Source organism: Pseudonaja textilis, chromosome 1 (genome assembly GCF_049901715.1).
Source record: "Pseudonaja textilis isolate UNSWEBS1 chromosome 1, rPseTex1.2, whole genome shotgun sequence".
NCBI lineage: Eukaryota > Metazoa > Chordata > Lepidosauria > Squamata > Elapidae > Pseudonaja > Pseudonaja textilis.
In genome coordinates this window covers 273,852,978-273,871,033 of record NC_141990.1, presented here as the reverse complement: position 1 = coordinate 273,871,033, position 18,056 = coordinate 273,852,978, and the positions used below count along the sequence as shown (strand labels likewise).

The 18,056-nt window shown below is 34.6% G+C and overlaps 1 protein-coding gene across 1 annotated transcript in view; it reads left to right on the top strand.

Moving 5' to 3' along the window:
* The window catches only part of RYR3 (ryanodine receptor 3), a 305,744-nt gene that overhangs the window by 244,054 nt on the left and 43,634 nt on the right, over positions 1–18,056 (top strand). The window contains exons 70-79 of the mRNA XM_087921834.1: positions 2,347–2,517; positions 3,297–3,356; positions 4,689–4,820; positions 5,627–5,739; positions 10,981–11,077; positions 13,324–13,430; positions 14,518–14,569; positions 16,657–16,722; positions 17,275–17,374; positions 17,909–17,988. Of these exons, the coding sequence (XP_087777960.1) occupies positions 2,347–2,517; positions 3,297–3,356; positions 4,689–4,820; positions 5,627–5,739; positions 10,981–11,077; positions 13,324–13,430; positions 14,518–14,569; positions 16,657–16,722; positions 17,275–17,374; positions 17,909–17,988 (978 nt within the window). The remainder of the gene's footprint in view (positions 1–2,346; positions 2,518–3,296; positions 3,357–4,688; positions 4,821–5,626; positions 5,740–10,980; positions 11,078–13,323; positions 13,431–14,517; positions 14,570–16,656; positions 16,723–17,274; positions 17,375–17,908; positions 17,989–18,056) is intronic.

Below are 18,056 nucleotides of genomic sequence, written 5' to 3'. Positions count from 1 at the left end.
AAATCTACTTCAGTTTGCAATCTAGCTAATGCCTGATGAAAATCATTCAGGTTCTCGGTGAACAGCATGGTGTCACCTGCTTTTAGGACAAACACACACACACACACGTTCCTAGTCAATAAACTTCTAATGCCTCCACAAATTTATCAATAATACCTAAAAGAAATTAAAAGAACATCACATATGTCTTATTTACTCTTCAATACTGTTATTTGTTAAGCATTCCATTTCTTTCCATGAATACTTTAGTTCCATTGTATAAGCACTCTAACTTACTTCAATACCAGATTTGCACAGAATATGTTATCATTCAAGCCAATTCCCTTTATTTATACATTCTTTAAATGAGTAATCATACCAAACATTTTATGATTTTGTTCATGCTGCTATTTTGTATCCTTCCAGAACTTAAGCGCAAAAAACTCAGTGCAATTGTCAATTTCACAGCATTTGGCAGTAGAGTCAGTGATGCTGTGAGTCCAGCTTTGCAGGAAGCAATGAGCTATAGCACACGACACAGTGGCATCTGATATGTCTAGTATTTGACTTACTAATATCCCCCTCCAAATCAAATTTAGGATCAGGAACGAAAGGAAGAAATTCACTTTTATTTTAAGAGAAACCAAATATCCTTCATCATCTTCTCAAAATTTAAAGGTGATAATCATTTCAGGTGAACAGAGTTCTGCCTCAATGATGAGTTGAAAGATTTGGGATGTAGAGGATTTGGTTTTCCATTCCCATTTTTTTTCTCCTGTATTTATAAAAAGCAAACTACATACATACTTAATTCATCTATGGGATAATGAATAGAAGAAAGTTAAGAACTAAGCCCATTGATGGCTGTCCATCAGCATATAACAAAAATGAATGAATATTATTAAGAAAGCTTTCATTATTTGTTATGGATGTTTTAATAATTGCCAGCAAAGGTTTCCTTTTAGAAGAACTGGAACTTGGTGGCAGAGACAGAATAGATAGATGGATAGATAGACAGAGCGAGAGATTTATGGTCATACAAACTGAAAAGATTCCTTTATTGGGGAGGGGAAGGGGGGTTTGTGTCAGATATTCTCCTGCCTAAGAGAATAGTGATGCCATTAAGTCCTGTGATAAATTGTGACATTTGTTTGTCTGCTATGAAAGTCAGCAATTAATGTCATTAAATCCATTGCTACTATTTAAAAAAAAACTTTTTGAAGGCATTTCACAAACAAAGCTTTGAGGCAAAGTGTTGCAATTGTGCATCCTTGAGGAAAGCCATTGCATAATATTTTGCTTCCCACTGAATGCCAAAAATATGGCTAGACGTTTTGATATATTCTATTAAAAGGAGAACTTTACAACAATTTACAAAATATGTGACTGCCCTGAGCATTCTTTTCTATTTTAATAGAAGTTATTAAATAAATTTAATTATATCAGTGTAGGGTACAGTGTAAGGCCCAGAGCCTTCAAATCTTCTTTGCAGAAGGAGAAGACATGATGAATTAATAGAAAAGAGTTTCTGATAGATGCATTATGTGAGCCCAGTCTTGAATACATGCACGTGGCTCAATTCTCATCAGGGTCATTGTTCATCTTTTTTATGCATGCGATTCAAAAAATATAATATTTGTAACTGTTTAATCTTAATCTGTCCCTAGCATCATTTTCATAGTGATAAACTGTAATGCTGTTGCCCAGAGCTTTGATTTACTGCCTTAGTTTAAAAAGTTTTTTTCCCAGTGAAATTGTACATTGTCTGTATCCTGAACAGGTTAAATGTAATGCTAATGTGCAGGCTATTTGATAACTTTTTGCAAAGGCTCTGTATACTTCAGGTGATTAAATCTGCTGACAATGTAGTGAGATCATTTGACAATGATTCTACAGCAAAGTAGTTTTCTAGTGGCCTTGCTTACAACTGTCCAGTTTTATGGAACTTACACTTTGCATTTCTTAAATGTTGTGCAGGCACATATCTCAAACACTGAAATCCTCAGAATTATAAATGGTGTCACTCTTTATCCATTTCATATGTTGTCGTTTTGTGTGTGTGTGTTTTATCAATATATATACATACTGAAAATTTGCAGTGGTATTTATTCCCTTGAAAATTGCAAAGAAATTTCAATTCTTGAAAATTGCAATTTCTAAAGTATTTTTGTTATAAAATGCCACTAAAATTATGTATTTTCATGATAGTCTTTTGCTTCACTTTGGTTTTACTATTCAAATGGATAAATGTTCAAATGGTTTAAGATTTAAAATGAATATCTAAATTAATTGCATAATTAGGAACAATGATTATTTTAGTATGAAAGAAATAATGGTCCTTTTATTTTATATGTCTCTTTTTTGCAGTCTGGAGGTCATGATCATGAACGAAAAAAAGCAAAACATAGAGGGGATTTATATTCAATACAGACTTCTCTGATTGTAGCTGCACTTAAAAAAATGCTTCCCATTGGGTTGAACATGTGTACCCCTGGAGATCAAGAGCTAATTGCTCTTGCTAAGTCCAGGTACAGCTGTGTAAGTCAATATTTTACTCTTACTGATTGTAATCTGAAAGGTTTCAAATAAAGACATGCAGTATTTGAATCTGAAGTAGACAAAGGTAATTCAGGTCTGATGTTCATACACTCACTGTGCTTATTGACAGCTCTTTAAAGTCACCACAACTTTTCTTGTTCAGGGAAATAGTGGTTTCAGTTCAGGTGTGGCTAACTCCATAATAATTCCTTAACACTTAAAACTAAGTGTTTTCTTGAACCTGAAATCTAGAAAAGCTCCTCTAAGGATACTCATGATGGGTTTAAAGCATTTTTGAGGTCTTTAGATATAAGTACCATACATCTCTAGAAGCAAGGAATTGATCAAACAAATAAGTTTAAGAAAGGCTTATTAGAGGGAGGAAGGAAGGGAGGGTTTGATTTGGTGCCAGTGTCCATTGAGTATATCCAAAATCTGAGACATTTTTATCTCTATCATCTATTTCTATCTAATCTATCTATATCACCTTTTCTCCTTATATAAGAAATATCCTCCTAATTCAGATACTCATGTTATCTCACAAATATTTTTAAAACATTTCAAAACCTAGCAAACACACTATATATTTGTGTATTATTGAACTTTAAACTACACAAGGACACAGGGCTACAGGAAGCTCCTTACTACAAAAACTTGCTCTCTTTATTTTTATTATATATAGAGTATGCAGCTATATCCCAATAGGTTGTCTCCTGTCTTATTATTGGTCAAAATATATTTAAGATGACCCAGATCAATATGCCTTTATTTATCTGCAGAAAGACACTGAAGAAGAAGTCAAAGAACATTTACGCAATAACTTGCATTTGCAGGAAAAGGTAATATTCAAAATGTCAAAAAAATCAGTTAGTTAAATATTTTTCTGAGGTCAAAAAGCATGTTAATATATTTCATCATTTAATAGAGTATTCCTATAGTGAAGTTATATTTATTATGAAGAAATAATATGAATGAGCAATATGTTGATTTCCAGATGTTGAGGTTCAACTTTTACCAGCTCGGGCAGTCATGCCAGGCAATGAATATGGTACTTATAAATACAAAACTTGTAGCAAGTTAAAGAGCTTACTGGAAATTTACTGACACCAAATAGTGTGGCCATAAAGTATACCAATATAGCCATAATGGTGAACCTATGGTATGCGTGCCAGAAACGGCACGTAGAGCCATTTCTGCTGGCACACAAGCCGTCGCCCAGAACAGATTCACTGCACATGCACGTGTGCCCCCCCACCAGCCAGCTGATTGTCAGGTATCTGCCACACATGTGCAGGGGAAGATGCGCACTTGGGAGACACACATGCATGCGCAGGGGGGCAGGGGCATGGGGGCCACACGCACATGCATAGGGGTGTGTGGTGCATACACAGTGGCGGGTGGGTCATGCATGCATTGCATTATGGGTGCAGGCATGCATGCGCACCTGCACTTTCAGCACACGATGACGAAAATGTTAGCCATCTCTGCAATATAGTGTCCCCAACATACTGATCACAAATTTCCCCAATTTTCCACTGGCAGGCAATGTCAATGTTGGAGCCATAGACAGGATAAGTCTGACAAAGAAAAGGAATATATTTATACTATAGCCTTATTTCCTCCAGAATTTACTAAAGGTATAACAACAGCTTTTAAACTACCACAAAAAAATTCTTTCTTTGGATTTTACTACAAGGGGAAGGACTAGAAACCAGCTTGTACATCTGGTGAGAGAATTCCTTCCGAGAACCATAGATGGGAAGAGACCTTTAATAAGAGTCCCATTGGACCAATGTAGGCAATGCCCAGGGAAAAAGAGATTTTATTTTGTTGGTTAGTTACTTATATTTATTTATATTTTGTGTTTCCAGACCTCCCATCTCCCTCAAGGAGGCACTGGAGATTGTCCAGAGATAGTCTACAAGATAATAAAATTGTATATTCATAGCACAATAGAGTTCTGTAGCATCTTCCTATCTTTGATTTTGTAATGTATCGTTGCATTATCATTTAGAAATATCACATTTTTCATCTTCCTAGCAATAAGCATATAGCTTTTTCCCCTTGCTTCAGTACAGTGGTGCAAAAAATGCCAATAAATTTTATTTAAATAAGTGTTCTATATATTTTAATATTAAGTATGCATAAGAGTGGATCAAATTTTTTGATAGTCAGATGACCCTGCTGTGAAATGGCAGTTGAATCTCTACAAAGATGTCTTGAAAACTGAGGAACCTGCTGATCCCGAGAAAACTATTGAACGTGTGCAAAGGATCTCAGCAGCTGTCTATCATCTGGAACAGGTAACAAAAATATTATTTTATGTTTAAAAGTGAGACATACGGATCCATGGTTAAATAAAGTAAACAGCAACTCTACAAACTGATTCTTTTTATTAAAATTTTTTATTAGTTTATAATATGGCATACAAAGAGAATACAAAAGTAAATAGTAGGGAAGTTAGAGGAGGAAAAAAGAGAAGTGGATAGTGGGGGAAAACACTTCCAACTCCTTTGGTACAGTAAAATAAGGCATTAACATCTATCCTCAACAAACTGATGTTAAACTGGGATAGAGCTGGGATGGGCTGAGCTGAGCATTTTATATCCAGGGAAAGTCTGTGGTCCTTAAGGTTCTTTCTGGAGGATTAAGTAGGATGGTGAGACAGAGCAAGGAGAATGGATGTTTGCATAATAATACCGATCTTTGATAGTGTGCAAGGCATAATTGCAAAGTGATTATAAGGCAATCTAAAGATAAATATAAAACATTATTATTTTTATACCACAGTTATAGTCTAATGCAGAGATTGATAACCAAGCGACAAGCTTCCAGATACCCCCAGATACTATAATATTAAAGTGATTTTAAGATTTTTCTGGAGGAATAGTTAAAATTTTAGGAAACTACCAAATCTAATGAGATTTCCATTTTCTGAATGTCATAAGCTTTAGAATGAAAATTATGAAGGCTTTTTTGAAATTTCCAATGAAAATTCTATTTTTAATTGGGGAGGCAGAAATGTTGCTAACATATCATATAATATAATGTCTTTGTCATTGGATCAAGTGAAAATCAGTTAAAATATCTTCATTCATAATGTCTGTAGGTTGAGCAACCATTAAGGTCAAAGAAGGCAGTTTGGCACAAACTCTTGTCTAAACAACGCAAAAGAGCTGTTGTAGCTTGTTTCAGGATGGCACCATTGTATAATTTGCTAAGGTACATAATTTTTAAAAATGTTTATATATGCTATTTCTGAATACTCTTTGTATTGTTGAAAAGCATAATGCCTAACTGATTGGGAAGCTGTGAACCAGAGACAATGGCTTGAAGACTAAAGACTTTCAAGTCCCTCTTACACTCTTCTGGGCAAGAATGTATTTAATGATTTATTGATTATTATTAAATTTCTATGCCACCCATTTCGTCAATATAGTGACTCTGAGCAACTTTGGACCTATCATTCTCTCTCAGCCTTAGGAAGGAGGAAATGACAAACCACTTCTCAAATCTTGCTAAATAAACTGCAAGGATAGTCCAGTCAGTTAACAATAACAGATAATCAGAATTGGTAGGGACCTTGTAGGTCATCTAGTCCAACCTCCCACTCAAGCGGGAGACCCTACACCATTTCTGACAAATGGTAGTCCAAGCTCTTCTTGAAAGTCTCAAGTGATGGTGCTCCCACAACTTCCAAGAGCAAGCTGTTCCATTGGTTGACTGTCAGAAAGCTTCTCCTTATAATCCAGGATAAATCTCACCTTGTTCAGTTTCCATCCATTATTCCTTGTCTGGCCTACAGATGCTTTAGAAAATAGCTTGACCCCTTCCTCTCTGTGGCAGCCCCTCAAATATTGGAAGACTGCTATCATGTCTCCCCTGGTCCTTCTCTTTACAAAACTAGCCAAGCCCAGTTCCTGTAACCATTGCCAGGAATCAAATGACTTGAAGTCACCCACACTATTCATTACTTCTGTCATTATTAAATGATTTCAGGGTCTTGCAAATTAGCTTCAATGGCCTTTGTTCCATCATTTTTAACCAATGTGTTTTAGAGAAATTTTAAAAAGCTGAGTTGGGCTTGATTGTATGAATTATCTACTTATTCAATGATTTGGGAGATCTTTATATATCTCCCCAGGTACATAAGTCTAACCATTCCAATTTAGATTGGCAACATGGAAAAAGAACTATATATTTAATATAGTATTTTTCTATGCAATTAACATAACTCATTTACAGATTTGGTCAAAATTAAAGAAAAACATTACTTTCTAATGTTTTTTGTATGTTTAAAGTTCATAGAGAACCATAGCTTTACCAGCATTTGGCAATTCCACCCTTTCACCTCTTTCATTCAGCACTCACTTAGGCATATGGAACAGCAGTGATTTTGCTTGCAATGGAAACTATATCCATGATCAAACAAAATAATTTTACAGATGCTACAGAACATGTACAGAACTAACTATGTATGTTTTTGGCATCACAAGAATAGGAGAGGCGGTGGAAGAAGAGCGGAAGAAGGCATAACATTGTTGTGAGGAGATTGTCTCTCTCCCACATATGCAGCTCTGTAAAGATGTATTGTTCCCGAGGTTGTTTGAAGAGATTACTGGATATTTTATTTTGAATAACCTTGATTGTTTGCATATGCTATGCAATTAGTATTCTTTGAACACAATTGCCAACATGCTTCTTATATGCAAATCTAAGTTTCTGGCATTTTCCTTTTTTTTTAACTCGTAACTTATTTGAAACAAATGGAAATTCAAAATGTGACAATTAATTTAAAAAACATCTGAAGATTTCTTTTATATTCAACTCCTATACTCTAGGGCAGGAGTGTCAAACTTCATTTCATTGAGGGCTGCACCAGGGTTGTGTTTGTGGCTGTGGTTATGTTAGGGGTACCTGTGGTGGCCTGAGTGTTCTGCCAGTGAAAACAGGCTCCCAAGCTCCATTTTAGGCCGCAACAGCCTCCTGCAACCTTCTGCCAGTGAAAACGGAGCTCAGGAGGGCTGTTTTCACTGGCAGAGGCACTGTGGGCCAGTCCTTCGCTGTTTCCAGGACAACCCCACAGGCCAGATCTAAGCACTCCATGGGCCAGATCCGGCCCCCAGATGTTGAGTTTGACACCCTGCTCTAGGGGTTTAGGGGGGAAGGCAATTCTTTCAGGTATATTTGTATGATCTTCTTGACTGAAAACCCAATGTTCTTCACAATTCAGAATTTCTCCTGCCACTTTGGTCTTAATGTTACTAAATATTTTAAAGGCATTAAAATATAATGAATAAATAGTCTTCCATTCCAGCAGCTACATTTCTAATAAACTTGGCGAGACTATTTTCCAGTAGATATGCATAGTAATTATCTTAAGTTACTAAGTAATGTAATTCTTCATATCAAGTTATACATAATAGGGTTAGGAAATAAGAAAAGATAAGCATATCCACAGAAGCAAGCTTTCTATGTTGTGGCCATTTGTGCTTTCCCTCTGTCTTTATTCTTTTTAAATTTATTTATCAAATTGATGTGTTGCCCATCTGACATAAGGTGACTTGCAGCAGTGCATAATAAAATAATGGATAATTTAGGTGGATATATGGGGGAGATTTAGTCACTCCAAGTCACGTATGGAGCAAAAGAGCCCTTAGCATAACAGAAATTCATGAAAGGAATGTCTTCTCCTATTCAGCTATCTTTGGTTAATTGGAGACATCTCCACTGCAAGGGGAAGAAGACTTCTGTGAAATCCTTCACCTGAAAATCCAAGCAGCTTTTTATCTGCTCTTTACATGAAAAGAGGGAAACAGTCATTCTCAACAACTTTATTTTTGTCTTTTGTTTAAAAATCCCTCTCTCCCTTCCTTCCATATAGCAGTAAAGAATGGAAGGAATGTGGAATGGAAGAAAAGTGACATTATTCTTCTTTAACAAAAAATAAAAATTCTCCATCTTCTCATATTTGAAGAGACCATAGAAACCTCAAAGTCTGACTGAATATTTGGTGTGTGGGAGCTTTCACTGCACTCAACTCCAATGAAATACAACATTTTGGTTTACCCACATTGAAATATTAAACGAACTGCACATATATTGAACTGCAACATTATACCAGTTGCAATTAGTTATGTTACAAACTTCTATAAATTTACATAATTTCCAAGGAGCTGTTGGAAAATTCCACCCCCTTTTTGATTAACCATAGTTCAGTACTTGTTGGAACCCTAAACTGTGATTTATACAGTATTATGATTTGAAGTACATATAATCATAGTTTTAAGTAACTCCACAGCAACAAGTTGCTTTACTCTAACACTGGAACAAATATTTCAAATACTGAGTTTGAATTGAAGAAGGTGAGAAGAATATTTTGTGGGTTTGAAATTCAGCATGGATAATTCTGCCATAATCACTGCCCAGTTCAAACATAATATTAAAGCTTCACATGGTTTCTTCCAGTACAGATTTGTTAAGAGGTCATGCCAGACAAATCTGATTGCTTGTTTGATAATATGACTAGGTTAATGGAGTAAGGTATTTAGTGGGTGTTTAGACTTCAGTAATGCTTTTGATAAAGTAAAACACAGCCTCTTTCTAAACAGATTGAAATAATGTGGGATGAATGGTTCTACTTCTAGATGGATTCAGTTGGCTGAATGATTGATTCAACAATCATCATCATCAATCACCACCACCAATCATCATTTAAATTTGTATGCCATATGAGTCTCAATAACTAGATGGGATGGTCATAAAATATGTACATGGCACAAAGCTGGAGAACATACTAAATAGGTGCAAAGATCAAAAGGATTTATTTGATATGAACATTGGGCTCCAGTTAACAAAGGTTCAGTGGAAAGAAATGTATTTTTTCTGCACTTAGGCAGAAAAACAAGATGCTCATGTATAAAATATTTGGCTCAATAGTAGAGCTTGCAAGATAGATCTGAATGTCCTAGAAGACCATAGGTGAGCCAGTAGTGTGCCACAACTGCCAAAAGAACCAGTAGCGTGCCATAGCTGCCAAAAGAACCAATAGTTTTAGGCTGCATCAACAGAGGTATAATGGTGAGATCCCCAAAAGCTCTAGACTACACTGATCAGTTCACACACAGAATACGTGCCCAGTTACAGTCTCCACAATTGTTTGGTGCTGAAATATCCATTGCCAAAAAAAGACAATTATTAACTTAGCTGCCCCTGATTTTACAACCTTTTTTGCCATGGTTGTCAAGCAAATCACTCCGGTTGTTAAGTGAAACATGCAGTCATTAAATGAATCTGGTTCCTTCATTGATTTTGCTTGTAGAAAGCCAGCTGGGAAGCTTGCAAATGCAATCACAAGGATGCTGCAACAGTTGTAAATTCATGCCAGTTGCCAAATGCCTGAATTTTGATCATATGACTTTGGAGATGCTGTGAAGGTCATAAGAATAAGGGCCAGTTATAAGTCACTTTTGTTAATGCTTAAGTTACAGTGCTTGTAATTTTGAATGGCAGTTAAATGAATGGTTGTAAGTTGAATTGTAGTTAAAGGAACTTGGTTTAATAGAAAATAAAGCTAAAGGGAGCATGATGGTGGCCTTCCAATATTTTAAGACATGTGTGACTATATTCTCCATAGTACCTGAGGATAAGCAACAAAGCAATGAGCGAAAACTTTATATAGGGAGATTTAAACTTGAAATAAGAAGGATTTTTTCTGACTATGAGAGCTTGTAAACAAGTAGACAATATTCGCCAAGATGGTATGAAGACTCCTACATTGGGCATTGTACTAAAAACTACATAAGGTTAGAAAGAATTCCATGCATACTTATTAATTATGGAAAAACATAAGGTGCAAATCAAGCAATTATTGTTTTAGAGAAACTACAGTTTTAAAAAGTTGGTTTAAAATTATAAGTGAAGTTGATGGTAAACCATATTGATAAATAAGAACATCATGATTAGTCAAAGTGTAAAGAAATGACATAACTAGGTTCATTTTACATTAGTTATGTTAAAAATCATAATCCTAAAGTAAAATAATCAATAAAGACATGAAATGGATATTTCATGATTTTAATTCATTTGCATTCAGTGGACATCACAGTGGTAAGGAGTCAATGTAGAACTGCATCAAAGTAAAATATGTTTTTCTCCAACTGTCTTTTTTGAAAAAAATAGAAAACCAAGGACTTACATCTATAGGAAATTGGATTCTAAAGTGTTCAGTAAAATATAAGCATATCAATAGCCTTCTTTCCATGTTTTGATTTCTATCTGGTGCAGCTTATTAAAATAATACTTGTCATCTATGTTATTTAAACTTTGCTGAACATTGATTAATTTTAATGGTTTCTGAATTGAATTGTATAGAATCTATAGGTGTTACTAGTCAGTAATCTTCTAAGAGTTTTTATTTTATTCTGTTTTCCTTCTGGATTTCATTTTCACCCTTACTCCTAGGCATCGTTCTATTAACCTGTTTCTCCATGGTTATCAGAAATACTGGATAGAAACAGAGGAATATTCCTTTGAAGAGAAACTGGTTCAGGATTTGGCTGTAAGTACAAATATAATTGGGCTGAGTCCACAATGCCTTCTTGTCTACACTTATAAAGACTTTCATATATACATACCATCCTGCTATATTTTATGCCGCGATATGAACAGTGTATCAAATCTTTATTTTGTTACTGTATATATTTGGACTGAAACTAATTAGACCAAATCACAGCTAATTTAATTTCTAATTTAAAATTTAATTTAAATTAGTTTAATTTTTGAAGGTTCAAATACAGTGAATGTTTTTTGTTAATTGGCATTTTGTTTATTGAATAATGTTTTGAATCATTTTAATATGCCAAAGCTTGTTTTTTTAAGTACAAGCTATCTACCTTTTCCTTGACATTATAATACATTGGCATTCTAACAAGTTAGAAATAAGTATGACAGATTTGTGTTTTAAGCAATGGAATTTTTATTTGACAAGGCATTTTTTAAATTCCACATTTTTTTAACACTTTTCTTTTTAACTGATTAATTGAGCAGTAATTTATAGAACTATTATTTTCTGTATCTGAAATGATGAGTTCACCCTACTTTCCAATTATAATGTTTTCTTGGCAGAAAAGCAACATCCAACAGCCTACAAGAGACTAATAGATTTATGAATGGATGTCTTTATATTTCTTAAAATGCATTTGCATCATTGATGCAGTATTTCCACTAACCTGACATAGGCTAATTCTACATCAGTATTAAGTATAGAGTTACCCTGAGTCTTGCAATTACATTTCACAGAAAGTAGCAGATCACACATTCATACTTTGGGATTTCTCCATGTTCTCTTAATGTTTTTAAGAAGATGATCCTTGCACAAGTAGACTTCTTTGATTGTCTTTGATAGTACTCTTTAATATTTGTAAAGGGCAAAGATTTCTTTTTTTTCTTTTTTACTTAAGGATATTGAACAATGGACAGATTACTCCCTTAAATATAGCTGTTACTTTTTTATAAAATGGTGGAAATCTCTGTGAAATACAAAGTGAGAATTTTCTAAACCGTTTCTGTGCTAGTCTATTGCTGCTTAAAGAACAATGAATCATATGGTAACTTAGCAACGAAAACATCTATTACGCCATCAACACAATAATCAGATTATTATTCTCATTCATCAGATGGTAATATTTAGTTAAGAATATCATTGCAGGGAGGTGTATAGCTGGTAAATGGTATATAACTGTATGCAGCTCTCTTCAGAGAGTTTGCTTTGATATTGTTAATTTGTTGGAAACATACATTGAATTTCCTATGATGGAGATTATACAATTATGTTCTGCTGTGATTAAGCAGATATACATAAAACTTTCATCCAGGGCATGCAAAAAAGGAAGGAAGGAAAAAAGTGGGCTTTATTTATCCGATAACATGCTATGCCTCGAACATGGTCATTCAAACTGAAAGAATTCTAATTCCCAGAGTAACAGAGAAGAATGTTAATCACAGATATGAATTGATTCCTTTGCTGTCAGTTCCAGATGATTCAATGGTGTTGATACTGCAGTTCCCAATCATTGTTGCAGAGGCAAGCATGAAGACTCTAGTTTAGTGAGCATAGGAAATGGTCTTTAAGGACAGGACAATGAATTGCCACCAAGACAATGATCAGGCAAGCACAGCTTGAACCTATTCCAAGAAACAAATTTCTTAAACACTTCAGACCTGCCCCTTTCTACAAAATAACATAGTTCCCCTTTACACAAAAATAAAGTGAGGGAGGGGGAAAGCACATTCAAACTTGCAGAATTCTATTACATTAAGCTGTACAATAACAGTAGCACTTGTCTATATGGCATTGGTTTCTTACTCTAATCTATCTTAGGGGGCTAAACTCACAAAATACACATGACATGCTGACCTATAGTGGGTCATAGTGAGGAATAGAGGAATCTAGATAACCAGGCAAACCAAATCTGGCTTCAGGTAATGAACTTGATCTATTTCTAGAAAAAAAAGATTTTTAATTAGGCTCAATATTTTTCCATTACAGGTTCTGATTATGCAATCCTATACAATTTTATTTATAAGTAAACGCAAGTCAGTCCAAAGGGAATTAAATGTATGAACATTTTACTATTAAAATACTGATTTTATAGAAGAAAAGCTGTTGCATAATTGAATCTTCCAGCTAAAATATCAATATTAAAATATCAATATTAAAATATGGAAATGCTAGTTATTCCACTTATTTTTTCTTTCCTATTTCATACTTTTTATGTATAAAATTCCAATGTGATGTTTGCACAGACTCCACCCAAAACAACTGAAGATGAGGAAGAAGAGAATGAAAACCATCCAGATCCTCTACATCAGATTATTCTTCATTTCAGTCGGAGTGCTCTCACTGAAAGAAGGTAACTAACTTCCTACTTCCTTCATTTCCTTCCTGTCTTTATTATGTTACCCAACTCTATAAAGAGCAACATTAAAAATAATAACATACAATGAATTTGACAAAAGAAATGACAAGGAATAGCAATAGCATGTAGACTTATATCCTGCTTCATAGTGCTTTTACAGCCCTCTCTAAGTGGTTTACAGAGTCAGCATATTGCCCCCAACAATCTGGGTCCTCATTTTACTGACCTTGGAAGGATGGAAGGCTGAGTCAACCTTAAGTCTGGTGAGATTTGAAGTGCCAAATTGTAGGCAGCTGGCAGTCAGCAGAAATAGACTCCAGTACTGCACTCTAACCACTGCGCCGCCCAGGCTCATAACTAGAAAGTAATTACAAGATGGTGTGCATATAATATATCAAAAAATAGGACTTCAAAAACAAAGAGGTTCACCTACCTTACCCCAAGTTTTCTTAAATATGTTTTTTAAAAAAATTTTTAAGATGCTGAGAAATATCAAGTTGGACATGGCATCTGTTTTAAAATGGTCATTTTAAACTGTTTTCTGGATTTTTTTTTAAGTCAAAGGTGATACTGTGCTATTTAATGCAGCCTTAATCTTAAAGATTAAGGAGCAGAAAGAAAGGTAATGTTTAAAGTTGAATACATATATCTCTTTCAGATTGAATTTTGCAAGTTTCCCAAAATCCTTTTAACACAACAATAGTAAAACATTTAGAATTAATTAAAGTTTTATTTATTATTGTAGGAACTGATCTTGTATTTGATATGATCAGAGATAATTATCAGCTGTATAGCAAAGCCATGGCTGAAACCTTTGTAATCATTTCTAAGTCATAATAGAAAAAAAATTCTCATGTGAAGTAGATAGATATATTCTTCAATAGCAAAAGCACTTGATAAATACATGTTTTAATAAAGAATCTGATATGGAACCTATAAGCTTATAAGATCGTATCAAGTATCATGGGGTTATAACAAGATGAAAGTTTCCCTGCTTTAATAAATCCTGAAACTTCAATTCAGTAACTTGTAAAGCCTTTCCAGGAGCAAATTTATTTATTTTTTAAATACTTTTCTACAGCAAACTAGAAAATGATCCCTTATACACTGCATATTCAGCAATGATGGCAAAGGTGAGTAATTTAAATATTAACTAAAAACAATTTATATTTAGAATGCCATCTCTGTTTTTTTTTCAGGTACAACTGAAATCTTAAAATAATATTCAGCATTTTCTATTTGTTACTGCCATTTTACTGTTACTAATAGATTCTATTACTAATGATGTTACTAATCCATCTTTTTAAATGACTGAATCAGCAAATATCAAACATAAAAAGCCACAGGAAAAAAAACAAGATAAAAAAGTGATAAAACAATCCAACAGCAAATTTTGGAGGAAAAAGAAACATTCCTAGTAATAAAAGATAAAATTACCTTTGAGTTGAGCTGGATTTCGTAGTGTTTTCATGGAAATATCTGTGGCTTTCATAGCAGTAATGTAGAAATTGTCACTGCCTTGTTTAGGGACATCTTTTATTTCCCAGTCTAATCTCCAGCTCAAGATTTTCGGATTATCTTCCATCCAACTACTAATCAATCTCAACACTATTTAATTTTTTCAAGATCAACCAATATTATAAACTTATAATATAAGGTAAATTCTGTCCCCAAAACTTTTATTTAATTGGATGTAAATTCATTAGTATTTACTGCTGAAAAATAAAGACCAAACCAAAATTTGATAAAATTATTTCTTCATTAAAGAATTCTTCAACAGTTGCCCTCATGTTGATGAATCTGGGTCTTGATCTGGCCAATTTAGATCAAAGTCTACCCTCAATGTACTGTAGAGATTTAGAATATTATAGAATGTTAATTTTCCTTCGTACTGTACATCTTTGGCACACATAGATATTCCTATGAAACTCTTTCTTTTTTGTTTATTCAAAAAAACGCTCAACTCTGGGCAAAATCATGGCCAGATGTAAACATGTGAAAACATATGAAAAGATGAGGTGGAAGAAATTTCTAAAAACAATTCATACATAAATGAAATTATATTTATATGGTATTCAGCTTTGTTCGGGTATTTTCCCACGTCATTGTAGTTGTGCTTTTAAAGTTGTAGCAACGTTTTGGCAGAATCTCATCTGCCATTATCAGGCTTCTGTATTGTGTTTGTCTGTGAATCAGACTTTTATTCAAATAATCAGAGAAGCCATAGAGATAGAAAAAGGCCCACACAGCATGAATAAACAAGATGATACCTCCCGCCTACCAGCCATTTGGAAACCCGCCCTCATGAACAAATGAGCGCCTAACATGAAGAATGACACCAGACCCACACGCACAAGGGCCATACAAGATGCTACCACCACATTTCCACGTAGAAAGCAGACTCACACCCACACAGAAGATGAGACATGACCAAGGACCAGAAGCCGTACTGCAGCTGTATCACTACCTGCTTCAAATCCCTCTGACCCATACATGAAGCGAATTGACACCCACCATGAAGATGTGGCACGACCACAAATGCGAAGCCAAACAGCAGGATCACAGCTCACCAGCTCAAATCCTCCAGCAACTAAGACTAACCTGCGCACAACCAAGTCCCCACCTGAACAGAACCAACCAATGAGAACACACCCCCACCCAATCAGAACACAGCCAAGCCCCCACCCAATCAAGTCACACCCCCACTAACAGTTAAAACAAAGAAGCAGCTGCAAGCTCACATTACTCCAAGAAGCACAAAGCCAAAGACACAAGCCTGAAGATGATGAATGAGACTGCATCAAAACGTCGCCTAGATACTTCCAATTTTACGCGGGAGAAAACCCAAATAACCAAAGATCCACATACAAATACCCGGGAAAACCTCAGAAAACATAATATATATATGTATATATACATACATTATGAGAAAAAACTTACTACTGCCCAGTTTTCTGCTAGAATTTTCATATTGTAATCTTATTTATAATTTCCCCTTATTTAGTAAATATTCCACTAAAGTATGTACATTTATTTACTTGTTCTATTTTTTGCATCCTTTTCTCTTTGAAACACAACTACCTTGATCTTTGAGACTTTAATTTGCAAATCCATCCATGAGATGATCAATTCTCTGCTTATGAACTGTAGTTTAAAAATGTATTTGACTTGTTTCTGCTTATTCATTATCTGAGCCTGTTTTTTTTTCTAATGAGAAAAGAGCTGTCAGAGTGAGCAAGATGGTAATGAGGAGGAAGAGGAAGAAGAAAAGGAGAAGACATTTGAAGTTAGTTGTTTTCTTTAAAATCAGATCTTTCATAATTTATATAGCTATTAGAAATGATGCAGTCATTTGAGATAGAGTGCCCAGTTTCATAAATTAACATAATATTATACATAGTCATGATTATTTTTTTAATTTTTTCCCCAATCATGTCTGTATTTCTTTCTCCTTACTATTTTTCTTTCTTCTTTTCATCTGAATTTCTATCTGTCTTTTGTTCCATATAAAAAGAAAAAACAAATGTTGCTTACTGTTCTTTTCAAATTTAAACTTTTCCTTTTTCAGCATGTATCCCATGCTTATTACTGTATCAACTGTGGGTAAAACTTTTCATGAAAATCTGTTAGGGTAATTATTTTAAAAAATAGCTCTTAACAAATGTTGCTGCATTAGAGTAATTATCATGGCTAATTTATTCTTTTAATATGTGTTTTAATAGGTTTACGAAAGATTCTTTTTTTAAAAAAAGTTTATTGTTTTCAAAGCCTTACAGTTTTTTATACTGGTGGCAGGTACCACAATATGTTAACATGCATCTGTTATTCTGACATTCAGGAAAAAGAAATGGAAAAGCAGAAAACCCTCTATCAGCAGTCCCGACTCCATGAACGTGGAGCTGCTGAAATGATATTGCAAATGATCAGTGCCAGCAAAGGTAATACAGTAAAAATGGAAAGGTTATTTAATATTTATTTATGTATTTTTTGCATGTATATATTTCATTTTGTCTTGAAAAGAAAGTCAGTCAGTCATTAAACAGGCTTTAATAAATTCCCTTTTCACCTCTGTGAGTGATATATGCCTTCCTCAATTTCAGGTCCTCTCCAGGGGCCTGAGAATTTGAAATTACTGCATAGTATCTTAACTATTCCTAGCACTGCACTCTTCTGATCAGAGAGCTTTCAAGTTGTTCCAGGATCTATGGGAGACCCTTTCCCAGTTTAGGAGTCACAGCCCTGAGTGTTCTTGCCACCACTGGAATCCTTTTGGCCTTTATTTTCCACATCCACCCTAATTCGTCCTTCAGGCCCTGGTACTTTCCCATACTTCTTCCTGATGTTGCAACCACTTGGCAACACTTGGCTATCACCTGCCTATCCAACTGATTTTAAACTTGATTTTAAGCTTAGAACCTTTTAAAACGATCATTTTGTAACCACAATGTAAGCGCTGCATTCTTGATTGACAGGTGAAATGGGGCCCATGGTAGTTGAAACCCTGAAGCTTGGTATTGCTGTTCTAAATGGAGGTAACTCCGTCGTTCAACAGGTAACCACATTCATAGTTATGCAATTGTTTCTGTGGGTGCATTTGCTTTTAAGAATTTTAAAGGTGAC